Source organism: Pomacea canaliculata, linkage group LG4, assembly GCF_003073045.1.
Source record: "Pomacea canaliculata isolate SZHN2017 linkage group LG4, ASM307304v1, whole genome shotgun sequence".
In the NCBI taxonomy this organism is placed as follows: domain Eukaryota; kingdom Metazoa; phylum Mollusca; class Gastropoda; order Architaenioglossa; family Ampullariidae; genus Pomacea; species Pomacea canaliculata.
In genome coordinates, this window is record NC_037593.1 from 30,332,074 (window position 1) to 30,359,003 (window position 26,930).

At 40.1% G+C, this 26,930-nt stretch overlaps 2 protein-coding genes across 5 annotated transcripts in view; both read left to right on the forward strand.

Annotated features, from left to right (window-relative positions):
* Positions 1–1,964: 1,964 nt before the first annotated feature.
* LOC112561590 overlaps positions 1,965–26,930 on the forward strand; it is a 32,313-nt gene continuing 7,347 nt past the window's right edge. The window contains exon 1 of one of the 4 annotated variants that reach the window (XM_025234156.1): positions 1,965–2,143. Coding sequence is in view for 2 of the 4 variants with exons in the window: in XM_025234153.1 (XP_025089938.1) it covers positions 25,423–25,594 (172 nt within the window). In the remaining 2 variants the exon portion in view is untranslated. Of the gene's footprint in view, positions 2,144–20,138; positions 20,507–25,151; positions 25,595–26,345; positions 26,558–26,930 lie in introns of those variants that run through there. The other 3 variants (XM_025234155.1, XM_025234153.1, XM_025234154.1) reach the window with 3 other exon arrangements.
* Positions 9,444–12,626, forward strand: LOC112561591. Its single transcript, XM_025234157.1, has 3 exons — positions 9,444–9,752; positions 10,787–10,996; positions 11,401–12,626. The coding sequence occupies exons 1-3, from the start codon at positions 9,651–9,653 to the stop codon at positions 11,680–11,682; spliced, it is 594 nt and encodes a 197-aa protein (XP_025089942.1). The 5' UTR covers positions 9,444–9,650; the 3' UTR covers positions 11,683–12,626.

The window sequence follows — 26,930 nt, forward strand, 5'->3', positions numbered from 1 at the left end:
TCGAAAACATGGCCATGACCTGTCACACAGTAGACTGGGAATTCCACCCGTGATCTTTGTCACGTGACTCGCAGCCTTGGCGTGCTGCCAGCAGAGAGAGACAGGCGCGTGTTGACGTCACTAGAAGGCGGCCTCGTATTTATTTTTGTCCAATCGACATTGACGTGTGCAAAGTTTAAAATAGAGGTATTAAGTGTATGCTAAAAATATCCTAACACCGAGACGGGCACAGTTACAGTATTTTCCTCCTCTCCCCGACACGCTTCGCTACACGCAGCCGGGTGCAGGCGCGGGTTGGGACGAGTTCCCTTAGAACAGGGTTACATCAGCAACGAATAAAGCTGCCGGTCCAAACAAAGCAGGACACCACCCACCCCCAAAGAAAAAAGACAGCAACAAAAAAACAAAACAACAACAAAAAAAAAACAACAAAAATCCAAAACAACAACAACCAAAAAAGAAAAAAAACAAACAAACAAAAAACAAAATCAGAACAATTTCCATGGAAATGTAGCACACGAATTAAAGATCAAATTTCATTTCAAACAATAATGGAGATTGACTTGCGATATGAAAAAGTTTAAAGTATCCATCGATGTGTATGTCTGACTGACTGTCCTCCCATCTCTCTGTCTACGTGTCTCTCTGTCTTTCTGCCTATGTCTACCTGTCTGCCTGTCGTCCGTCTGTCTGCCTTCTTCTGTGTTTGTGTGTGCGATCGCTTCTACCGCTCGCAGAGCGAAGACCTGGAGTCCATCGCTGACAAACCGATCATCATCCTTGCGCTTTGGCTGCGACGATTGACGAGGTCGACGACGAAAGTGTGTGGGAGGGAAGAACACGGGAAGGGGGAGGGAATTAGTATTTATTACACTGCAGAGTGACTTTTGTGACTGAGTGGATCCTGGCACCTTTGCTGATCCTTCTGACACGATCTCAGATTTTATAAATGTATTATATATAGCAAGTATTGAAGCGAATCCCATCAGTCCACTTCCATCACCTAGACCAGTGATGCTCAACCTTTTTCGGCCTGCGAGCCATATCCATTTCGGACAGCCGTGTCGCGGGCCACTTCACCGCAAAAATACAAAAAAAAAAAAATAGAGCAGATACCATTTTTTTTATTAGAAACAAGTTGTACTTACCATTAATTATGTAGTAATTAGTTGGATATTTGAAGTTGTTTTCCCGAAACCAACTTCTGAATGTCCGGCCTCATCGTAGAGACACCAAGTCGGAGCACTGAATCGAAATGTTCGTCCATCGAAAAAAAGATTGGGAAACGCCCCTACGTGGGGATAAATACTTCTTCTTCCTTTTTTTCGTTTTTTTTTTTTTTCGTTTTTTTCTTTATTACTAACATGCCGATTTCCTGCACTGTGGGCAGAAGTTTCGCGGGCCGGATGGCAACGCGTCGCGGGCCGGATATGGCCCGCGGGCCGTAGGTTGGGCATCCCTGACCTAGACGATACTCTTAACGTTTAATAAGAGGGATACACACGACCACTGTGTGACATTTGTAGCCCTGACTATACACAGCAATATCGACGATCATTTTTTTTAATTCTATGAACCGACATGATCGAAGAAGGCTAAGTGTATCAACTACGGACATCAAATAGGAAGTGGTCTACCCTCTGGTTAGGGTTAAGGTCACATGCATGCATAATTCTTTAAATTCGTTCATATAGACTGCAGGCAAACGACGAGAAGCACACGTGTCTGTCCCGTCATGTCCTGTCTGTGTCCTGTCTGTCCACTAATGGACGCTCCTTGCTTGTCCCTCAAAATTTTAAGTTATTCTCTTAACATACATTATGTTGTTATGAAAAACAAAATTATAGATTTACTGAAATCTTTGGTCTAAGAATTTCACGGCCGTGTGGGCCGGCCGTTCCCCACCCCTGTTGTAAATGCAGCCCCTTGTACAGCCGTGACGTCACACTGCGCACGCGAGCCAGGAACCGAGGGCCTCTGCGTGAAGTCAAGTGCATGCGATCTGTGCATGTGTCTCTGCAGTTTGATTTCGTATTCCAGTAAAGAGAAGGTGGCTCTGGTTTCTGCGAATGTGCAGGATTTACTTGTGTCTACACGGCTCATGGTACTGAACACGCACAGACACAGGCTCCTCCACTGAAAGGTAAGAGAGAAATTTTTTTTTTCTGTGTCAGGTTGGTCTCATTCTTAATCTCAGACTCTTCAGCAGATCTTTGCGAAAGGAACAACATTGATTCTTACTGTTATTGGTACGGAACGTGCTAGAAGTTTGGGTTACTTAGGAATTTTTAAGAATAATTGTTCTCCTCCAAGAACTAAATACCTGATTCCAACAGGCACAAGTTTCTCCAAAGTTGACCCCTACTCTCATTTTCAATAAAGGATTAGATTAAACGCAGTCTTTACATATGTATACCATGTCCATATACTATGGCTAGCCTGCATATATATCACGCCCTGTCGACAACAAAAGGTCATGAGAAGTTTTTGATAAGAAAGTTAACTTCACTTGTCCTTCAGGCTGTGGTATCAGTGAATAGTTTAACTAACAGCTAGTGGCACCATGTGATTCGATCCCTGTTTTTTTTTAATAGAACTGGCGACAGTTTCTGGACTTCAATCTGTAGCACTCAACAAAAAAAAAAAATTCGTTGGGTGAATGCCTGGAAAACCCGTTATGAATCATTACAAGAGAAGCGTATATTTATCTTTTTATTGCTAGTATGAACACTATTTGGAATTGCCTTTGTGGATTAATGAAGTGGTATTGACCGTTGAGGATAGTTCTCCAACCCATCTGTGAGGTGTAGAGATACGACTGTTCTCTTAATCACATGACAGGAACTGAGTGTGCGTTCAGTCGGTATTGAGATTTGGTAACCGCGGGATCATGTGGACACGTTGCCTCGGGAAGAGATACAGGAATATTGCAAACTGAATGGTAATAAATGAGCCTTGTGTAGTAAACATTGCCTCACGTGATTACATATACACATGCTGGGTAGTCACGGTGGCGCAGTGGGAAAACGGGTTTAGTGGGCTGTTGGTTCAAATGTCGTCTACAGTACATACGATTGCTTTCTGTAAGTGTACTGACTTATATACACTTTTTTTACTGTTGTGTACCCCAGTAAGTACCGTCTTGTATTATTGATATTTTTCAGTTGTGTGTACAAACATCTCTACTTCATCAAAGGCACTGTTAAAACATGGAAATGTATCCAAGAAGAGCTCCTCAGTTCAGCGAGTCAGAGGCATTCCAGCTTTCCATAATGGTTGTGATACATACTACGAAGAAAAAAGATAAAGTATTGAGTCTTACTTAATGAAATAAGTCTCATAAAATCATACTGTGAATGTGACCTCTTGTTGCAGGAGCGGTGTCGTCTTCTTTACAGTAATCGTAGACTTTCTGGACTTAGTGAATGGATTACATAGCTTGAATCAAATTAGTAAGAAGACTTCTCCGAACGATGTACCTGCCCTTCACTGCTGCGGCTGCATCTGCCTTTTGTTCTCAGTGTGCTGTCTTCTGCTCACGATGTTCAATGTCCTGGAAATTTGCGATTGTTCATGTATCCCACGCATCGACACACTGTCTGGTCTGACTGTGTGGTTTGGAGACATGCCCCAAGCTTTTCACAATGCACGCTTCTCAAAGAGCCACTTGGATCCCCGCACCTTATTTGGTTGGCCTGATGCTGCTGCAGTTTTGACAGGTGTGTTCTACTCATGCTACCCTTTCCTCCACCCCAAATGTGTACAAAAGTGTTAGCTGTGGTGTTAGTTAAAAATCTTGTTCTATTTGTTAGCTCCATAGACTGCTCTATATACTATGTAATGTGATGTTTTGGTGAAGGATCATGCTGAAGTATACCTGTTTTTGTGTTTGTGGTGTTTATATATATATAATCTTATAGACACAGTATCATCTTTTTAGTTACCTAGTATGTAATTGCTTTTCATGCAAAAATTTTAAGCGGCTATTTCATGAACACTTTGGACTATACCGAATTAGCTCCTGTAGAAATACTAATGAAGAAAAACTCTGCATACCAAGAATTTTATGTGGTTTTGTTCTACAACTGTGTAGATGTAAAAGTGGTGCAAGTAAGTTAGGTGTCAAACAAAAATCAGAATGTTTATTTTGAACGCCTCCCATGCTGTTTCAGTGTCATTGGTGCGGCTTTTCTTACTGATCGTCAGGCAGTCCACATACCACGACGACGAACAGTGTACACCTCGTCAATGCATCCAGATGGTTGGTTTCCTCTTTAACATCCTTCTTTCTATTATTGCCCTTTGGTCCAAACCGGCCTGACCCTTGACCCTTGACCAAACACGCGACTGCGGCGTACAAGAAAGCTCTCCAGACCATATAAGTAGAACTTTCTGAAAATACTGATGGTTGACCTTTTCGGCATAGAAATTACATTTGATAAGTAATATCTCTTTTATGAAAAATCAAATCAAAACAAATTAAAGTGGGCTTTACAAAAATGATGACTTGCATTATGTACAATATTTAAGCATAGTTTATCTTCCGTAGAAAGAACGCTTGTTGGACTAATCATAACATGGTGGTTGAACCGTTTTTCAAACAATTTTTATCAGCAAACTGTGTTATGTATGTATTAAAAATAATCTTCCTTGTGAAAATTTGTTTAAAGAGTGTGACAGACATTATAACCTGCAGTGGGAAGTGCAAGGCGATCATGCTTACTTTTGTCAACATTTAAGTATTGTGTAAGTCATTCGTTATATCATGCATGCAGACAAATTTACAATTAAAATAAATAGTCAGAAGATATCTCAAGCAAAATAAAATACTTAGACTATAATTAACAAGCATAATGCAAACATAAATGAATAAAACGAAATTCCTTCAGTTTAATTAGAATCAAGATATTAAAAAATATGCAAAAACCATAATGAATTTAGCAAATGTAAAGGGAAACGACCCATAAATCATGTGCAGGCCTATGACTTCATTAACAAGTGAGTATTCAGACCCTCATTACCAACATGTACCTGCCTGTATATCATCCGATGGCGACATTAACCCTGGCTTACATAAAGTTTACTAGACATGATGTCTATATTAACAATATCTCATATTAGTCATATAACTTTATTTAAGACGATCAGGGCCACAATTTTATCTTCACCGACTGGAGGATAGCTGAACTTCTATTCCAACAGACACCGATAGGACAGAGGCAACAACTGCAGGTGAGCAAAGTGACCTGAGGTTTGTAGACAGTTGAAATAGTTGACAGTAACTGCAGAGTATTGTCAGGTTAACTGGTGAGCATAAACGATATATACATTTGGAAGTGAATATCTCCAGAACTTTCTACAGATCAGGCAGTGAGCATAGTCAGATAATGTTGCAGATAGAACAAAGAGTACAGTCAGAGGATACTGCAAGCTACATAATGAGTCCAGTCAGAAGATGTTGCAAGTAAGGGCTTTGGTATTGTCAGAATAAAATAACCATACATGAGTAAAATGATTGTCTGTAATAGGAAGCATTCACCGCTATCACAAGATAGAACTTTATTTATCTCATAGGGCAGTTAGATGCAGCTCTATGTGGAAGCACAACAACAAAACAACCATACAACAACATTCATATCCGCCTTACCAAGAAGACTCTCATACAACATGGTTTAAGCTTAAAGATGAGCCTAGCAAAGACAGTTTACACGATCATCGTCATTATCCACTGTCATGACACTCTAACCCGCCTCGAGTACACAGGAAACAGTTGAAAATATCAAATAAAATGTAGAAGATTGAAGAAAGAATTGAGAGCCGCAGACATCGCACGACGAGGAGCGGCCATTTTGAAAAGATGACTTCTTTGTTTGGTCGGTGACTTTAGTTGGCTTGAGATGGGAGAATGAGAGTGTTGGGCATCTTGTCCTGAGCTTGTCCATGTCGACCTTTAATGTGTGTTTTATGAACACAAGCTATTTCCACACTTATTGCTGTCAGGTAGCAAGTAAGCATAAAATATTAAACAACCGTTCATACAATCAACACAACACACCCTGTAATGTTATTGCAAAGATGAACATATTAACACCATTCCTGCTCTGATTACCGTATTATGAATAACGTATTGGAATGTATCATGTTATTTTATAGACGGTATTTAGGCACAGAATTGGTCTCTAATGACCCACCTTTGGAACCCTTGAAGCCAACAAGCAAACATCTACACAGGAAAAAAAAACAAAAGCAATGTTTAAAAAAATTCCGAGAAACTGATTTTTTTTATTCATCGCATGTCATCTATTTCAAATGAGCTAAAATCTGATCGTTAGCGGAAATGAGAACAAAACGAAAGTGAAACATCACAGACATCCCAAGAACCCAACTGCTACGTGGCGGGGTTCTATTTATAGCACTGACATCATCTTGATGAGTGCCAGCTGCAACACAAAGACATTTCTATGTTTCTCTGTCGGTCTCGTATGCCGTCGATTTAAAAATTCGTATACAAATTTGCCGCCAGGAAAAACATACCGGGGAAACCCGCTATTACTTATTACAGCAAGTTTTTTCAGCACCATCCCTCGGAAAATTACTGAGCAAACTCGAAATTCCTCAGTAATACTTGCCATCATATGTGTGTTTTTACCTAGATGTGGAAAATCCTGACCACAAGTTTCTTGTTTAATGTTGAAACTCTTATGGATATGGTTGGTATTTTCTACAGAGACTGATAATCTCGGCATTGTCTTTGGTATCCATGGGTCTTTTGTAGAACAGTTAAATCCTGTGTTTGATCTTGTCAGGAAATTCAGAAATTTGTTTGAACATGATAATCTTCAATTGACAGCAGTGAGCTTCAATATCACGAACAAAACACACTTTGATCATTATGTTAACATCCATTCCACTTTCTTAGTTACAACGACAACGACAATTTTTTTAAAATTCTCTCTCTCTCTCACACACACAATGGATAATTCGTCTGTGGTTGGGCAACTGCACTGCAGAGGGCACAAAGATTTTGAGTGCCCGTTACTTTTTCATTCACACATAGCATAGTGTTTACCTGAACTCAATAAATTCTCCTGCTGGTACATGTTCTGGTATCAACTAAACACTCGGCGCCGCTTTGACATTTTTCTGATCACAGAACAGAACCATCTTTAATTTTTCATGCCTGTGTTCAAGTATCATGCCTTGACATTCACATGCATACACACAGACACAGCTACAGACACAGCTACAGACAACTACAGACACACAAAACCTATCCAATAAGACTTCTAAAAGGTCCACACCTTCACATGATGTCATCAGTGTCGCAAGCTGTTTCCTTGGACACCTACATAACATGATCATGGGAAAGGTGCTGGCATGAACACCATTTGGCAAGCTCAGAGAAGACAAGGACACGGGCACTGACTGCATGAAGGTTGGCAAGCTCAGCTAGAAAAACTGGTTTGAAGAGCCAAGGACTAAGGCACTGGCGCGGGGCACAAAGAAGGACAGTTTCCAAGAAGACAGAGCGACAGAGTTGTTCACCTGTTTAGAGAAGTGCTGAAGTCACAGTGTAGTGGCCAAAATACAGCTGTTAATAGGTAAAACTATCAGTCTTCGGTACTGTTAACAGGTAAGAATACCAATATTTAACAGGTAAAGCTACCGATCTTTGATACAAATAATATGTTTTCAATAATACATTCGCGTTGAACTGAGAATGTTGTTTCGATGTGGCTTTTTAAACAACTTTTAAAATAGACCTCATGTATTATACTCAATAGTCGTCGTGTTTGTCAAAGTTTCCGATTTCTCAGCAGTACTGCATATTTGTAACGATTCTCAGTTTTAAAATACTCCTAGACTGGCTATGACAGATGATAGCTTTAAATTTAGAAGAATTTGTTTCTGTCTATGAAGGTAGTATCCATGATGCGCTGTGTAGATCGCTGCAATAACTGCTGGAGGTTGTGCAAGAAACACCACAAGATATTTATATTAGTATTTTTTGTACTCTTCGGCTCCCTCAGCCTTGCAAGTGACTGGCTTTTCTACCATGGCCTGTGTGTCACAAAAGAAGGTCTTGTTTACGGACCAGTGAAAACGGAAGCTGTCAAAGCAATGTTTGGATTTTGCATCATTGGAAGCATCATCTTCGTCCTTGATGTTATCAGCCATGTGTACAGTCTGTGTTGGGGTTTTAAGAACTATCAACAGTTTTTAAACACAGACCTCTTTTCCTTCCTGGCCATTCTGTTTGGAGACATTCCTCAAGTGAGTATCAGTGTGTACGTGGCCTACTGCCGTGAGGAAGGATCGAGTCCCTTCCATTTCACTAAGGCGGCGTTTGTCCTGCTAGGTGAGTCGATATATGATGATACTAGAGCTTACCTGGAAAATGGGAGCTGGTCAGGTAAGTGTGTTTGTTTGCTCGTTCATATATATAAATGTATATGTGTATAGTTTTGTTTTTGTCATTCACATCTAGCATTGACAGCATAGTTGAACATCTTCAAGATCACAATTTTAAATCGTTGAACGTCTACTCTCAATGGTTTTTGTTATGCTTTAATTTTTGTCGAATCCCAAAAACTTAATTTTTTACGTTTATGCCTTTGAACATATTAAATTTATCAACCATGTACCTATAATTTGGTTTACAATGAGATCATAACGTTTTTGCATCTTGATTGATTACAGAGAAAGTAAACATTTTGTCTATTATTTTCAGGAGGCATCATCCGCATCGTCATATCTGTCTACGCATGCCGCAAAGAAAATAATCATATCTGCGCATGCCGCAAAGAAAATAATCATATAAGCTTCAAAATTGTGAAAATAATTGGATTGTCTATCAACTTGGCCTTACTGATCTGCGTCTTTTCTTTGGGTTCTATTTCCGACCATGAAGATTATTTAATGTGAGTTTTTGGTGTTGTTTGTATGTAATGACAGTATTGTTGTTTGGATGTGAGGAGTGGGCATTGTTTCATTTTATTTGTTTATTGGCTATAAGCTAGGGGGTGTGGCATTTTAGCTATAAAATGATAGAATAACAATCTAATGTGTAACAGATAGTGACAATATGGTAAAATATGTAGATGAATGCATTATACTAAAACTGTATATATATCGAAACAGTGAAAATGCAATTCGAATAAATTTGCTTAGATTATTAAGTATGCTTTTAGAGTATTGCTTCTTGAATGGAAAAAAGACAATGGTGTTGTTTATATATATATAACGGGTAGTCTTAAATGTACAAAAATGATCTTAGCTTGGAAAACAATGTGGTGTTGATTATTGAGAAGATCCAACAACGGCTTTACTCTCTGCGCCAGCGCGTGCATATATATATAATAATACTTTGTTTTGGGGGAAGGGATGTATAAATATCACGAGTAGTTGGAGCTTGTATGTGTGTGTTACAGAAATAGGTATTTGTGGAGTAAGTTGCGGAAAATAAACGAATTCTTCTTCTCATGGATTTGTAAATAAACAGCTCTCTACGAAGCTATTTCACGAGTACGACCAGTGTCTCTTTACTTGTTGAGATAAACATCTAACACGTGTTTGATTCTTAATTTCAGAATGTGGGTGTGTTCTTCCAGCACCCAATAAATAAGAGTCCAAACAGTTGGATCAGTGTCATGTCTATCTATGACATATACAAGCAACGAGATGTCTCCCTGTTGTACATCTACAGATACGAAGAAACTACGACACACTGGACATTCGCTATTAGGACAAAGGTAAGCACTTTGTACTTATACATTTCACAGTCGCTTGTAGCGTCCATATATCTGACAGGGAATAGGAGTATATGATCTTGAGATATAAAATGTTTATGTTGTTAACTTATTTTCCTATAGTTCTCAGTGTCTTTGACAATCAACATAGACAGACAGACAGGCAGACAAACGGACACAAACAGAAGCATGCGCACATACATCATGATTGAAACAGAAAAAAACACACAGCCTGTTGACTTCCGTAATTTCGTTGCAGTTACTAGTATCATGGTTGAAAAGTGAGCTCAATGGAAGAGCCAGTGTATAATGATTTTTACCTGACTTTGTGCTTTCATTTTCGCAAGTAAAGTTGTTTACTACTCACAAATGCATATACACTTTCATAATTATTCTACTGCTAATCCAAACATAATGATGGTTTTTTCCGTCTGAAGACAAATGACTGCCTTGAAAATGATATGGGCAATAATAGATGGCACAAAATGTGTTTCTGTGTGAGGCCTGCAAGAAAAAAGTGCAAAAGAGCATGCAGCATTCAGGAGCATCTAACAGTAGGACATAAGTAGTACTATCACATATATAAGTAGTAGTATTATAGATATAAGTAGTACTATTACACATCAATCTCACGAGTTAGTGTTGCGATAGAATCCATTCATGTTGTTGTGTTAGAAGACACCCGAGTATTCTTTTTATTTGTTATTTGTTCCTATTTTTATTTTGTTGTTGTTTTATTTTGCTCCCTTTGCTGTAATTATTTTTTAAGTATTGTTTTAGTTCGGTTTTTTTTTTCATTCTTGTTCTGATTCTAGCTTTTGTTGTATAGCTCGTCTTACTATAGCTTTTGTTATATAGTTGTTCTTGTTCTATCTCTTGTTACCCTTGTTCTAGTTATTGGACTTATTGTTCTTTTTTATTTATTTTCTTCCTTGGTTTATATATTGCTGTAGTTCTTGCTCTTTTTTAGGCACACTTTCTCTTTAGCACTTGATAACCATTTACTCCTCATTTCCATGTCTGATGTTATTCTAAAGAAGTTTCAGAAGGGTTCGGCAACGATAGAAGGGTCACCAGAGTGTTACAGAATGGAGCTGACAACAGGAAACATTTCCAGGGTGAACATGTCTGACTGCTGGAACTCACTGTTCTCACAGCCAACCAGCCTGCACATCAACTTTACCTACACACCACCAGAACCTGTCATTAAAGAAAAGATATTCGGCGACATCGTGTACAACATGAAGGTAAGGGACTGCTTTATATTTATTAAATATTTATGTTCATATGCCTTGATCATTGTAATAGCATAAACTCATCATATCAGATCAGAGACACTGTTAAATATTCGAAAAATTTTAAGCGCGGCCAAGATTGCGATGATGATAACGATGATGGCGATGAGGAAGAAGATTAGTTTCCCTTGCTGTGAGTCTTTTCTGTGGGCTTCAGTGCAGTGACAAAACGTGGGAGGGGGACAGAGACGAAGAGAGAAGAGAGTTAGAGATAGGGAGAGGGAGGGAGAGAGAACGACACCGAATGTCTGTCGTGAAAGATAATTTTCCGCTTTTCTTCCGTTTCATATTGTTCCTTCCTTCAGTCGTAGTTATGATGGTCAGGGGTAAGACAGTTTTTTTCTGATTTCTAACAGGTCATGAAGAACAACTCCTGCATGGCATACAAAAACTCTGCAGCCAGTGGGAACGGACCTCCCTTGCCAATCTTTGGCTATTTCCGTGTGAATGCAAGTCTGGCAAACTTCACTGGACCTCATCTTCTCCTGGACAACGGTCAGCCTCGCCTCTACCGGCCCCAGAGAGACCTTCAGGACATCAGCGAGGTGTGGCGCACAGGATATGGCCGGTGTGAAAGTTCTGGAACTCGTGCTCCTACCTTCGACAGCAGCAAAGAAGTTGACTGTAGCAACAACTGATGATAGGAGGACTGTGTGGCGGATGAATAATAAGTACATAGTGCTACAGTGCTAAAGGAGGTCTGTGTAATGGAGGAACAGTGTGTTTGTGTGCACAGATATACATGTGTCATATGTAAACAACATGCATGTTTAGAGTGCAAAGGAAAGTATGTGTAATAGGGAATAGAGTAGCACAGTGCATCGGATGGATGGAGTTTTTTTTAAAAGTATGAAATTCTGTAATACGGGTGAAACAATCAAACTCTTCTTTATACTGGTGACATTCCTAAAGCAGTGCAGTCATGCGTAACCCTCACTTTTTTGATACAATTGTTTTCATGGAAATAAAAAAAAATGAATCTCTCTGTACAGAGAAAAATTGTTGCAGTTCAAGTGGTAGCTCCGGTCACAAACATTTATAAAGAATGAAGTGTGTATAGTCAGAGGATGTCATAATAAATTGATAAATTGATACAGGCTAATAACATTGATACAATATTTTTTGAAGTTGAAAGAAAATCTGTGTATTCACAGCCAGAATGAGATCAGGGTGGAGAAGATGAGCCATGGTACATGGTCAAACGAAAACGGACATGGTTGACGCCGGTGTAGGAACTTACTGAGAGATTATTTCCAAGAGGAATTCTCTATAATATAATCTCTTCTAGGAGCTGCTACCAGTACAAATATCACCAGAAATACCGTTGAGTATTCTGCATAACGAGGTGTCACTAAATAAACACTCACATCAATCAACTCACTTGACACAGTTTACACTGTCTCTTCATTCCATACCAGTTAGCGAAATGATGTTTTCCTCATCACCAAGATGAAGATGACGACGATAATTTACAGTGTTAAATCTCGACAAAAATGTAAATGCACAAACATAACACACAAAGATCCCGTACATGTGCAGTACATCAGTCAGAATCTTACTGAGAAACTAAGGTACACAAACACATCAGCAACCATCCAACACCATTCTTAACAGCCATCATCATCATCATAGACCTTACAACTCAAAGCATCCCTGTACACGAGTCCATAGCAGACAGACATCTAAAAAAGTTGAGACACTGGGGTGGACACAATGCCTGTCAATGTTTATTCATGATATCGATGAGTTCTTTATGTGGATGATGATTTTTGTAGGCTCTCAAGAACTAAGGGGAATAGTTTGTACTCAGCTCAATCTCCATCTGCTGTTATTTATTTATTTATTTTATATATTTTTTGGAGGGGTAGTTGTTTTGTGGAAGGCCTGTTATAAATAAAAGGGTTATCATGTCAGTACTTGCTGTTATTAGTGAACATTTAAACATGAACAGAACATCGTATAACATTTAAATTACATTCTCTTCTGTCACTGAAACTATAAGCACACTAACAATCGAACTATTGCACGAAAATTGAAGCTGCTTTATCCTACCCCTATACAGATGTTATATCTTTTATATTGCAGCAAATTTAAAGATTGTTTTCAATACTCTGAAAGGAATGAGTAAAATAAGAAAACGAAACCAAATCTTTATGAAAGGATTCTGAGAAGAAACGGAATACAGTGTTACAGTACCCGTGCTATTGTAAACTAAGCGAGACCTTGACCGTTACTGGAGAAGATCATAAAGTAAAAGCAAAACCTCAAAGACAAGATTCTGGTAAACAAACCAACACCTCTCTATTTATAGCACTGACAGCAGCTTTAGAAGTACAGACGGCAGCACAAATACATGTACACAGAAGGTTTCTGGACTGAGAGGTTTGGGTGCCAATCCACTGGGACAGACAAAGGACAGGGAAAGCCCGCTATGAGGAACTGTCCCGGGGTGTCAACAGACAGTTTTATACTGTACTTATACTAATTCAGGTTCAGATACTGATCGTTCGACAAGCGACAACACACAACCTGGATGAGCTGCAAAGTATTTGACATAAAAGCCCGATGCTACTTTACTAAAAGACGGAGAAGTTTTTTTAATATAGCTACACTTGGAAGGTAGGTCAATCGTATTTTTAATAAACCATATTTTCATCCAGTTTCACTCATTCTTGACTTTGAAAAAAGTAAAAGCTCGTGGTGAATGTCTAAGCCTCTATGGTTTTCCGGCCTCTTAGATTCCGTGGTCCATGGTGGACCACATGAAAGTATCCCGCCTCCTAGAATACACCCGGACAAGGCAACCCACCCTGTAGTGCAAAAAGCTAATACTGGGTACTATTTGAAATTATATAATCTTGTGGTAGTTCTAGGATATTTTCTGAGTTTTTTCTCTGTTCTTCAACAATTTTATAAACGGCATAGTATTTCTGCAAGAAGTCAAAATTAAGTTTTGTAGGAAATTCTTAGTGTAATCAGTATTCATTCTAGTGTCATAATCTACTCATGGAATACAAATTCTTTTAATGATTTCTGCAGAATTACTGATTTCATGCATAAGTGAAATCAGATATTGAGATATTGATCTTTTTGCACAATAAACAGTAATAAAGAAAGGATTTTCCTTGAAAAATCAAGAATGTGTTGCAGGGTGGAAAAACTTGTCAACAAAAAAGTCAGTATCGTCCAGCTGTTGGACTAAAATATCATCACCACATTTTATTTTATTTACTAGTGGCACCTTTTTGTTTATAGTGCTGATTGTAGAAGCTTCTCTTCTGCTTTTCTGGATCTTCAGTAACAGTAAAGACCTTCATACATTTATTTTTTTTATCAGATAAACAAGTTTACAAGCATAACCCTCTTCTCTTTCTAGCTGTGTGCCCAGATCAGGATGCTGTCATCAAGAAGATATTATCATAACGAGCCGGATGTCCCAAGGTTTGTTTAATGTGTCTTGCACGGACAGTTAATCCACCCTTTGTCTCCTTGGCAGCATAAAAATGTAAAAATACTGTTGTTGACAGCAAAGCTTCTCAGTGTAAAAATGTTAGTAAAACTGTTATCTACAAGTTTTCATCCTTTTATGATAAAAGCTGGAATTACTTTACTCGTTTGTTTTAACACTCGTGAAGATGTAGAACTAATAGAGAGACAGAAATATATAATCCACCTTTATTTATTACATGTGATAGATGAATTTTGATTATTTCAATAGTTTTTTTGCTTATTTATAGAAAAATGTTATCAAAGGGTATTCAGTTAGAACAGTGTTTGCTTACCGACATAAGAGAACGAAGCAGTGATATCTAAAGACCATGAAACCGTATGTGATTTTGACACCATTAAGGGTAGATAGGTGTGACAATATGTGTGATTTTGACACCATTAAGGGTAGATAGGTGTGACAATAGGTGTGATTTTGATACCATTAAGGGTAGATAGGTGTGACAGTAGGTGTGATTTTGATACCATTAAGGGTAGATAGGTGTGACAATAGGTGTGATTTTGACACCATTAAGGGTAGATAGATGTCATAATAGGTGTGATTTTGACACCATTGAGGATAGATAGATGTCATAATAGGTGTGATTTTGACATCATTAAGGGTAGATAGATGTCATAATAGAAATCACTTCCTTGAAATTCTTTTAACGATGATTCTGCTTGTCTCAACCAATCCGTTTGTTGCAGATTTGCTTTCATGTTCTTCACGCTGCTGACTGATGGTTTCGACTTCTATAATTTATTCCTGAGCATGGGTGAAATGAAAAGCAAACATACATTGGACACAAGTACTTACATAGATTACCTGTACTTCTGCAGCTGCTTCTGCTTTGGCTTCTCAAGCGCCTGCCTGCTGTGCACAAGGTGCTGCATTACCTATACCAATCATCGATGGTGTGTATTGTCTGGTTGTGTGGGTGGGAGACCTACCCCAAGCCTGTCTAGATGTTTACTTTTCCAAAGACCCGGTGACTCTCCACACCATTTTCAATCTCCCAGACGCTGCTGCAGTTTTGGCAGGTTGGTTCTAGTGATGCTTTTTCACTGATTCCTACACACCTAGGAATGTCAATGTTGAATATTTATACCTCCTGGTCAGGAGAGACAGAGTTCAGTCAGGGTGTACAACTAGTTTCATTTTACTTGCCTACTGCCAATGATTTTTTTTTTTTAAATAAGAGAGAAATGTTATTTTCTTCTGAGGGGGCTGTCTTTACTATCGGGAATAAATTTCAGAAAATACACGTGACACGACATCTCTCAGATGACTTTTCTCTTCTTTAATTACCTTGTAGGTCTCTATATAATGCCAGTCAATTTAGTCACACAACAATTTGAATCAACTATTTTACAAGCTCGTCTAATTATTGCTGTCGTTATGTGTGAAAATATCAAGTGTAACAATTCTTTTGATCAAAGTCCAAATGCAGGTAATTAAAATTGTTTTATATCCCGTCTCTGTGGATGAAAAAGGTATTGGGTGTGAATTGAGGGTAGAGTTTAAAATCAACTAAGTCTTGAACGACTTACTTTTTTCAGTCACTCTGGCAAGGATTGGGCTGCTATTTAGCAGATGTACTCGTTCAGGCCGTTGGTCAGGCCCAGGCGAGGAATGCGGTGAGATTTGTCAAATTCCTCAGGCGATTGGACTCGCATTAAACTTGTTTTTCGCTCTGATGTCCCTAGGATCCAAGCCATTCACTCCGAACTGCAGCTTTGACATGCGACTTTCAGTCATCAAGTCGGTGATTGTCCTTTCAACTGCTTTGTTGTTGCTGCTGATGTTGACTTACCTCGACTTTGCTCTTGTTACTGCTGGTGTCCATAGTGGGTGACAAGTGCAATCTTCAAATACGGTCCGTCAAAATACGGTCCGTCACGGATGAGCAACACAACAAACACTTTTCACCCACTACCAGATTTTTCAAATGCAAAATTACCTTACAAGTATATTTTAAATGATGTACATTTACAAACATAAGGTACGACGAATCAATTTTTTTAAATTCTCGTAACTATAATGTCCAGTTCTGGATATTCTGTGCTTCCAGACAGTGGAAATCTCTTACACACCACATTCTTTAATCTGATTCAAAGACAGTAATCAAATGTTCACTGAACACATATTTGAAAAATATTATCCTCAATAATATTATGCTTGATCTTTTGTACTCTCTTGCCATTATGCAGCAACACAATTTAGTTCTACATAGTATTTTATTTGTTATATCCATTTTTTGTTTAATTTTTTAATTTAACTTACCTGTATATTCTTTTACCTGTGGCTCAGTTTGTTTCATAGCATGTTAGTGTTAGTTACTGTGAGCCACTTCTTTTAATGTCATTTCTTTATTATCATTGGTCATATGCTTTGGTTGTGATAATGCGCAATATAATTATAATTATTATTAATGGGTTTTATAGTGTTTGTATGTGTGTGTGTGTGTGTGAATGATTGTGTACGTGTGTCTTTTGTCTGTCGTTCTGTTTGCCAGCCTTTCGATCACATACTTTAGACCACCTTCAAAGCCACGTTTACCCACACAGTAGATGGGGATTCCCCGTGAAGATTCTCAGAACATTTTTTTTTTCAGTCGACATCAGAATTCTGCGAGCAAGAAGCGCATGCGCATAGCATGTATCACGTGTTTAAAGTTTTTCTGTCAGAAGGTGTATTCTGACACTAGCCATGAGGTTGTCATACAGAAAGTGATGGAGATAAACATTGTCACCTTAACATAAACTTAATATACATCTGTCACTCTCCAAATACAGAGTTTTAGGAGCAGGTTAACGAGTACACTGAGATGAATTGAGATTTCAGTGAAATGCTGTCACGTGGTAACTTTAGGTTGGACATGAACATCTTCCACAATGTAAGTGTAGGACTAGTCTGTCGGCAGCTAGGAAGGAAGGAAGGAAGGAAGGAGACTTATAACGCGCAAAATCCGAATCCTAGGGAAACGCTCAATGCGCCGAAATGATACAGAAAAGTAGACCAATAAAACATTAGCAGCTGCAGAAAACCAAAAGAGAAGTTAAAATCAAACGATCGGACGGCTAAAAAAGGACCACAGTTGTGAGCGAACGATCTGCTGCTGCAAAGCGCATGACCACTACTCACAACACAGGTCCACAAATCAGAAAAAGGAAAAAAAAAAAAGGTGTTTGCATGGGCAAAAATGAAAAGTTAGATCATCAGGTGCAGGGCCCTGCAGTACAGTCCACAGTCCTCTTGACGAGTGCTGAGCTACATGCACTGTGGTCGTATCTCTGTGACCTGTATATAGCTGATCGATACAGGCCACACTGTCAAACTGCACGATGACCTCCTCTGATGATTGTGATCAACATCTACAAGCCACATGATGTAAGTGTCTTTGTGTTGTGATCAACATCTACAAGCCACATGATGTAAGTGTCTTTGTGTTGCATTCTGCGAACTGACTGATCTACAGGCTGGATGTCGATCTCTCTCGCGTGCTTCACTCACTGTCACAGCGAACTTGAGTTGTAGTAAAGAAAGTGAAGCGACGATCCCTTTTTTTGTTGTATAATATGATAATATTCCTTCATATTCTTAAGATGTTCTCAATATATTCTCAATATTTATCCGATGTCATCGATCCTTGTTATCTGGAGTCGTCGCCGTTAGATCTACAGTGATCGCCCGTATTAACCACAAATAACCACAAAACTACAAATAGTTTGCACTTCTTCTCTCGTGGAATCAGCTGCCTGTTAGTAATCAGCTGCCAGTGTTAGTAGCACTCAGCTGCCAGTGTTAGTATCAGCTGCGCAAAGGACTGTTAGTGTCCGCCATGGAAGCAAACTCCGAGAAAAGCTCTTGTATCGGAAATATCGTGTGGCAACAGCCTGTCCTCAGTGTTCACAGAACAGGAAAACAGGGTCTTGTTATCTGCACAATGGTGGGGAGGTGATGTCGATGGTAAGGCTGACTTGCTGGTGTACAATCAGGCAGTTTAGCAAGTCGTCTGCCCTGGGCCCGTACTGGATCTCAACGGCCCTGAATTCAGATCTACAGCTTGGAAAGCCATAGTGTCGTCATAGTGTCGCCATAGTGTCGTCATAGTGTCGTCATAGTGTCGTCATACAGTAGCAACGCAGAATAGAGCAATGATGAAATCACAAAACAGAGGAAAACTGCATGAAAATGTTGAAAGCAAAGGACTGACTTGTGTGATCTTCAAGATCTTCAGGGGAAAAAAAAAACCGTTATGCAGAGAAGACCAGAAGTCGACGGAAAATCCGAAAGCGCAGAAGAAACCAAAGTCAAATAGTCTTGCACAGCAACGACGAAACGAAAAAAAAAAGCACCGGGCTAACCAATGGGCACCAAAAACACAGCAAACTATTAAAAATGCAAAAATTGCGGAGAACCGCCTCCCTCAAAACCTGCCAGGCTAAGGGACGCTACTCCAGCTAGGCAAGCATTACATAATTAAAAATATCTCGTGTACAAGATTTCATGAGAGCAGACGGCAGACGGCCTCAAGTGGCCAGAGAGCAGTTAAGTGAGAAGTCGGTGGAGTGGGGACCTCCACAAAACATAAGTGGAAACCTCGTGTAGAGCCGACATGTCAACATAGCTTTCAGTTGCAAGAAAAGCTTGCGTTTAAAAATATTGCTAATACTCCTGAAAAACATTAATTGGGGAATAGAGGATTGGTGTCTTCAAAACACTTTGCTTTGAGGGGAAATAAGACTGTTAGTGCGTGCGTGCGTGTCTATGTGTGTGTCGGTGTATGTGCGTGCGTGCGTGTGTTCATTGTTCATAACGACGGCAGCAGTTCCCGCGGCTGAATGCAGGACAAATTAATTGTTGTTGATGCTGACTCATGATTTCCACAACGTTCGCCGCTGTTCGCATTAAGAGGACACGTGGTTTTCAAAGTGTCTTCATCGTTAAGGTCCGTTACTACCATCACGACAAGTCACGCTGAATGACGACACGGATGACACGTGACGCGGTTTTCCTCGCTTGACTGACTCCGAGTGCACACACATCATCCCACTCACCGCTCCTGTGCAAGAATAAATTGGCTAGTGATGGTTTTTCTCGTGAAGCTTGGGATGTGTAGATGTTACAACATGCAGGGGGACACTCGTACGGGGGACACAATCAGTCACCACCATCGTTGCCGCCAGCATCAAGAATGTCGCGGACCTGACATTCACTCAAGTGTAAAGTCTCTACTGCCTCTAAACATAGCCTGCTGAGATGTGAGTGCTATGTATTTCTCTTCAAAACCCGTATATTTACACGAACCCACACATGGAAGTGTGTTCACACACACACACGTACAATCACAACGCAGCACATCCACATACCCACCCATACCCGCGCGCGTTCATTGTGTGTACGACTGAAAGTGAAACCCATTGTTTGATAAATCACTCACTCGACAGTTGCTCTCTAGCTTAACTTATTAGTAACTTTTCTGGATCAGATCAGCTGCATATTCAAACTTTTTCCGTCCCAGTCTTGCCAGCGTTGTTGCTCCGTGAGTTCATTTTCGTCACCTAGGCAACACTTAAATTAACGAGCAGACACGACTGGACGGAGGTGACTGAGTGGAAAACCCAATGAGCTCTCTTTTATCTCAATTAATGCGGCTGGAGAGACAAAGCCTCCCATTAACTTGTCTTCCAGCGAGAACCTGTCTGCCAAGCCGCCATGTCGGGCTGTCGGCGATGGGGAGGTCGCTGTACATCTCTGACGTCACGCTGCGCGCGCGCGGGCTCCGGAGGAGAAAGAAGTCGATGGCCTCTGTGAATTCAAGCGAGTCTGATCTCGGCATCTGTCTCTGCAGTTTGCTTTCGTATTCTGAGAAAGAGAAGGTGGCTCTGGTTTCTGCGAATGTGCAGGATTTACTTGTGTCTACACGGCTCATGGTGCTGAACACACACAGACACAGGCTCCTCCACTGAAAGGTAAGAGAGAAATATATTTTTGTTGTGTCATGTTGGTGTCACTCGTACTCTCAGACACTTCACCAGAGCTTGGTGACAGAATCAGTATTGATTCTTACTGTTATTACTAGGGAGTGTTCTAGACCCTTGGGGCTCATGTTTACTTAAGAATTTCCCACCTCAAAGAACCAAATACCTCATTCCTGTCAGAATAAAGTCTTCGAAAAATTTAAAAAGCTGTCAGGATGAATTCAAAGCCATTGTTTGTGCTCTATGCACCGCCATAGACATGCTGTCTGCTGGAAGAGAACTCTGAACCCCATAACCTTAGTTACCATCACTACCATGGTGACAACCGCTTTACCGCTCTGCCACCTGCTGAAACTGGAAACAGTGGTTATAGAGGGTGATGAAAAATACACTTCGTGACTAGACCTGCAACAAAAAGGACTTTATATTCCCCTCGAATCATAAACGTTTTGCTTCCTGTGGGGCAGGTCAAAGGTCACGACTCCCGTTTTTGTGTGTGTGTGGTTTTTTTGTTTTGTTTTGTTTTGTTTTGTTTTTCAAATTCCGAGCAGGGCATGGGTTACACGGTGGATGCAGCTTTCAGAGGTTTCCTGTTAAGAAGCAAACATTTCGCAGTCACGTGCTTGTTTGGAGAAAAAGAAAATTCGACACACAGCCTCTCTCGCACCTGGCGGGTCTTTGTCGCTTGCTCGCAAAGCGTCTTTTATTCAGACTCCGAGATTCGCGGCTGATACCAAAGAAAGAAAAGATACCTACAGTGACCCCCTACAGTGACCCCCTGCCTTCCCCTAGTCCCTCAAGTATGGGAGGACACCTTTTGTTTCTCCCTGACGCGAGTTCTCACTGTTTCTATTGTTTACCTTGTCGTCCTTCCTTTCACGAGTTGCCGACTATTTTTTTTTTTTACCTAAAGCAAGGTTTGTAGATTATTCCGGTTTCTCGTAACTCGATGCCCGCCCTTGTACGTGTGTAATACCTCGTCATGCTAGATGTAGGTGGCACTGCGGTCACGCTGGGCGTGGTCATGACAGACGACATGTCACGCTAGTTGCCATGACGTCACGCAGCTGCCTGAGGCTGAGGACCAGCTTCCGACACCGCGTTGTCATGGCAGCTGCTGATGGCCGCAGGCTGTGAGCTTTATGTGGTGTGTACCTGTAGCAAGCGGGGAAGAGTCGAGTGCAACGAACTGTGTCGTTGTGACTGATTAAAATGTGGAGTGAGTGACACAAAGACCTCTTTCTACATTTTGTGACGATGACAGAATATGCTAATCTCTGTGTGTGTCCCTAAATTTCGCTCAAAAGAAGGGAAAAATATGCTAAACTACAAGAAAAAAAAGGTATAAAATAAAAATGGGAAACGAACAGTAAAGAAAATGTCCAACGGCAGTAATTTTTTTTTAACGTTTCATTTTGACAGTATAATATACTTTCACAATATTTATTATCATCCGATCATTTTAGGTCGACCCTATGTCTGTTCTAAATATAGGCCTTACCTCGAACGATCCTCATGCACGTGGGGTCATGAACCAGAAAAGATTTATGGCGTTTGAAAGCTCAGTGGGTGATGGTGGGGGCGGGAGGAAGAGAGGTGAAGGAGATGTAGACAAAGCCTACACCAAGCGAAAAAGATATTTAATATTCAACAAAAATCATGACAGATGGGAGGATAATCAGGTTTATAATCGTGTCATCTCGTTCATCATTGTCACTGAGAGCGAGTGTGAGAGGGAATGGGAGGTGGGCAGAGCGGAAATAGAGGGAGGGAGAGTGACAACAAACACCTGGGGCTGTGGGTATGAAGCAAGAGTAATACTTTCCCCCAGGCAATATAAATAATATAATAATAAATAATAATAATAATAATAATAATAATAATAATAAAAACTCAAGGAAAATCGTGTTGTTGCCCAAGTTATAAAGCCCAGACTCCGCATCTTTCGTGTAGTCATTCGTCCTGTACTGCACTCTAGGGGGGAAGGGGAGACTTGATGGATGCACCTGCTGACAAGGTTCATCAAAGTACAGCACTCAATGATGCCGAGATGATATAGAGTGTAAAGCTCGTGAAAGTTGTAGCAAGTAGCTCATAATATTATAAGAAAAATGCAAGACATTGGGAATGAAATGAATTTAACTCATCATCATCATCATTCATTAGAACGAATGTCTGAATGTCTGAATGCGTGTAAATGGTGTCAAACAGATTATGAAGTAAGAGGAGGGAATGGTTGCACAGAAAAGTGAGAGAAGAACCAAATAAAGAATAATAGCTGGCTGTGTGAGAGATTTATTTATATAGAATATACTTCAATGCTCAGATGTTGTAGACAGACTGAGGAACGCTCTGTGGTGAACATGTGTGTAGGAGACAGATGTTTCAACACCCATCTGTTGCATGTTTCAACTGTCGTGGGTAAATTCAAAAACGCTTTGTCCTGGGGAAATAAATAAGCATTAACTGTAACTGTGAGTGATTCACAATCGGTTATTAATATGTGACCAGGGTCGTGGATGTGCTCTGGACCTTATCTTTCTGCAACATTGTGCACATAAGTTGCTCTGTTTGTGTAGAGAAAGCTACTGACTGTCCCTAGGATTAACTTTAAGTCTTTTGGTGGGCGAGTGGTTGCCTATGTCGCCCCAGCTGTTTGAAATCCCCTTCGCCTTCATCTGAGACATGAATCGTCTTTGTCAACATCTACACAGTGGCTGATGACACTTGTTCTGTTGTGCTGTTGACTGATAGCATGTGTTTGTTTAGATAATGTACAATCTTGTTATTCTGTTTATGGTCTTCGTGTGTGTTGCTTGTTTGTTGTAGAGCGCCGTGAGTCAGATATTGAACAGCACATTATTATTATTATTATTATTTATTATTATTATTATTTATTATTATTATTATTTATTATTATTATTATTATTATTATTATTATTATTATTATTATTATTATTATTATTATTTAGAATAGGGAAGAACAAATACTGACAGCGATTTTGGAAGCCGTTGAAAAGATCATTTGTCTTGAAATAAAGAGAGCAAATCTGTTACATTATCAACATCATCGTCTGTCCCTCAGCTCTGGTGAACATTTGACGATACTCACACCAGTTCTCATCAAAATATTCAGTATTTGTTGTTGTTTGGGATGCACACAATGTAAGGTAGCTCGCTCTTAATTGTCTGAATAGTTGATGATGTTAGTCAGTAAGAATGCCGATCCAGAAGAAGTAATGTCAATGCCCAAGCTGGGTCCCAGAAGTGGGGCAAAGGTTAAAAGAAAGCTGTCTTCTCCATCAATTGTTAGTGAATGTAAATGACATAAGAGGAAGTGTAAAACCCTGACTTTCCTAATTATGAAGTGCTGTCTACATTTCCTGGTGTATCGTTCCCAACGCATTTCCTGTGAGTTTAGTTTAACCCTCTAACGGACCCCAACCGAAGTTTCGCTTTTTATAAAACTTTTACCGTTTATCTCAACATTAAAAGATTTCTTGAATTTTACACTTTAGTGGTGGAATCATCGTGGATGAAATGAGTTTTCAAATATCTGCAAAAGTCTTAGAGCAAATTAAAGTTATTTTGCTAACTACCGGTGGGGTCCGTGTGAACCCCAAGTCACAGGGTTATGGATGAATTAAAAGAAATAAACATCGGGACATCCAGATTTTTCTTCTCACCTTCCCTTCGTGTGTCTGACATCATGGTTCTTCTTATCTCTGTGTCGAATTACTCGTAGTGTCCCTTTAGAACCTATTCTGGAATCCATTTCCCATCTTTCTTCAGCCGAAAAAGTACCTCGTAGTGGTGGACCCTACAAACGTTGCTGCCTTATTGTGCAATGATTGTACAATTTGTGACATGATTAAAAAATGGACAAGCAAGGATGGCGAACTAGTCTGTTAGAAAATACTGGAAGGAATGACAACATCTTCACTAGATGTGGGTGGGAGAGAATCTTCTTGCTAAGAAGCTTACCTTGCTTGGAGCCACAAAAGAGACCCCACGTGCTCTGACAGAAACAAAAGGGAGGCAAACAAATAATGCTCTCTTTGCTTTTCATGATCATCAGATGATGTTTTCACTATATTCCTCAGTTAAAAAAAAACCAAAAAACCTTGGTTGCCACGAAAGGACGATTGTGACAACATTGTCGCGAATACACTAAATATGTCGTGGCTTATAGTTACCAAACCCTTAAATGCTCATCCAGGTACAAAATTATTTACAAATAACTGGGCTTAGTTCATTACAAGGTACCAATCATCAAAATCTGAATGAATTGCTCAGCCGTTCATAAGGTGCAACCATCTATGATTCTCATCTGAGTTTGGAAAGAAGTCATTATTTCCCATGCTCTAACCTCTCGTAACAGCCATGACCCTCAATGACCTCAGGTTAAACGTTTAAGGTCAGTCCATGATTGCTTTTTTTCCACCCTGCTAATAAAAATATCGAAAAGTAATTTTGTTATCTCAAGCACAGCTTTGTCTTCTTTGACAACTACTTCGACACGGTTGGCTCTTGACTTGTTTGGAAACCTTGAGGCGAGCTTCGTATCTTTGCCTCAAGTTCACAACTCGGAGATAAAGTTCATCTTTGGCTTAGGGTGGCCTTTAAGTAATTTTCTGACGGTCATCACTCACCGTCAGGCACGAATCTGCCTATCACAGGGCGGGGTGCTGCATTCAGTGGCTCACCCCACTGATAACAGCCGCAAACAAGTCCTCGATAAGGTCCACAAGTGACGCCACCAACCTGACCCACAAATCCAGTTGTTGACAAATCCAAGTTGTCTGACCAGCAGGCAGATGCGAACACTTGACGACCAGACTTGCTGATCGCTGCATGTTGTCTACTCACTGCGAGCAGCATTTGAAACAAGGGTTTGTTAGCTGCGGATGGAGAGCAGCAGGGGTCAGAGGTCAGCCCGTGGGCGAAACGCTCGCGTCGACGAGACGGAAGCGGGAAGTCGCCCGAGCAGCAGCCGGAAGCCTGCAAAAAGTTCTCGCAAGGGCGTGGCACCTGCAGAAACTCTGGAGAAAGGAGAAGAAAAGGAAAACGAACAGGATGGTGAGTGTGTGCAGTTGTATTTTTTGATGGTGGGGTTGGAGGGGAAGAGGTCGACCGTTTGTGATGACAGTAAGGGGTTAGAGCATCGGCTACTATTAACCCTGGCTCTTACACCATGTCAGCCAGGGTGTGTGTGTTTCTGTGGACAGGACCCTGTATTACATTGTTTTTGCAACTCGGAGGTGTTAAAATGACTTTGTTTTCAATCCATCACCTCTATCAGCTAATATGTACTTTTGTCATACAACTGTACAATTTATGATTTCTGAACGGTAAACGTCCCCGAAAAAAGACTTACCTATTTAAGTGTCAGAAGAAAGAGATTAATTTTAGTTTATCGAGGAGTTCTCTTATCGCTACCATAGAGAAGGGGACACAACAAACTGAGATAACTACAACATGAAGTCAGTGACTGATAGGAAGATAAATTTCAGTGAGTCCAAACTATGATCTTCACGGAAATTTCGCATGTTGGTATACAACTTCATTAAACTTTATATCTCCCCCCCCTTTCTCTTCTCTTCCTCATTCACTCTCTCTTATTCTCTCTCTCTCAGACACACACACTAACAGTTCCTACATCAGGTAGCAAGCTGCCCAGTCCAACTGCAACATGTCAAACTGTACACATAGAGGCAAGGACACGGTACACACACTCTTGGCACCAGTCAGCAAAGATAAACATTGGGCGAGGAGATCGCATGGTTTCGTATAATCGGGAGGAAACCTCTCGCTGAGTTCACACGGAGAACGAGGTCACAAGCGAGGTGCAGGCAGACACCTAGCTCTCTCCATACACCTCGCCTCTCACTAGCATTTTGTACACGGAGAAAAACAACTTTATTCTGGGTGTAGGGTCTGATTTCATCTTTTTAAAGACCTCATCGTTTGGTTAAAGCGCACACGAGGTAGAAGTTGTACATGGTCGACTGAATTCAAAAATATACATCATGACAGCTTTGGGTAAGTACTGGATTAGTATATAGTGAAGTATAGTAGTAAAAGGTATTTTACCGGATTGTTTGTCATTTCACAGAATATTTAGTCTTCGCTGTAAATGGTTCTCCTTTTCTTTCATTTCTATTGCTGCATTGATCATTCCTTGGTTGAAAATTGTTTGAATTGCTGGCCTGTGGTTAAACACTGTAGCTAATCAACCAGCCAACCAACCAACCAACCAACCAACCAACCAACCAACCAACCAACCAACCAACCAACCAACCAACCAACCAACAAACAAACAAACAAACAACAGTAAATATGTATACCTCTCTCTCATAGCCTTAGTTTAGAAATAATATTTACTGAATTTCACACATATTTTAGCAAGCAAAAC

Coding starts and splice junctions, on each gene's coding strand:
- LOC112561591 (XM_025234157.1), top strand. CDS start 9,651: ATGTCTATCTATGACATATACAAGCAACGAGATGTCTCCCTGTTGTAC. Junction 9,753..10,786: donor CATTCGCTATTAGGACAAAG/GTAAGCACTTTG, acceptor GTTATTCTAAAG/AAGTTTCAGAAGGGTTCGGC. Junction 10,997..11,400: donor ACATCGTGTACAACATGAAG/GTAAGGGACTGC, acceptor GATTTCTAACAG/GTCATGAAGAACAACTCCTG.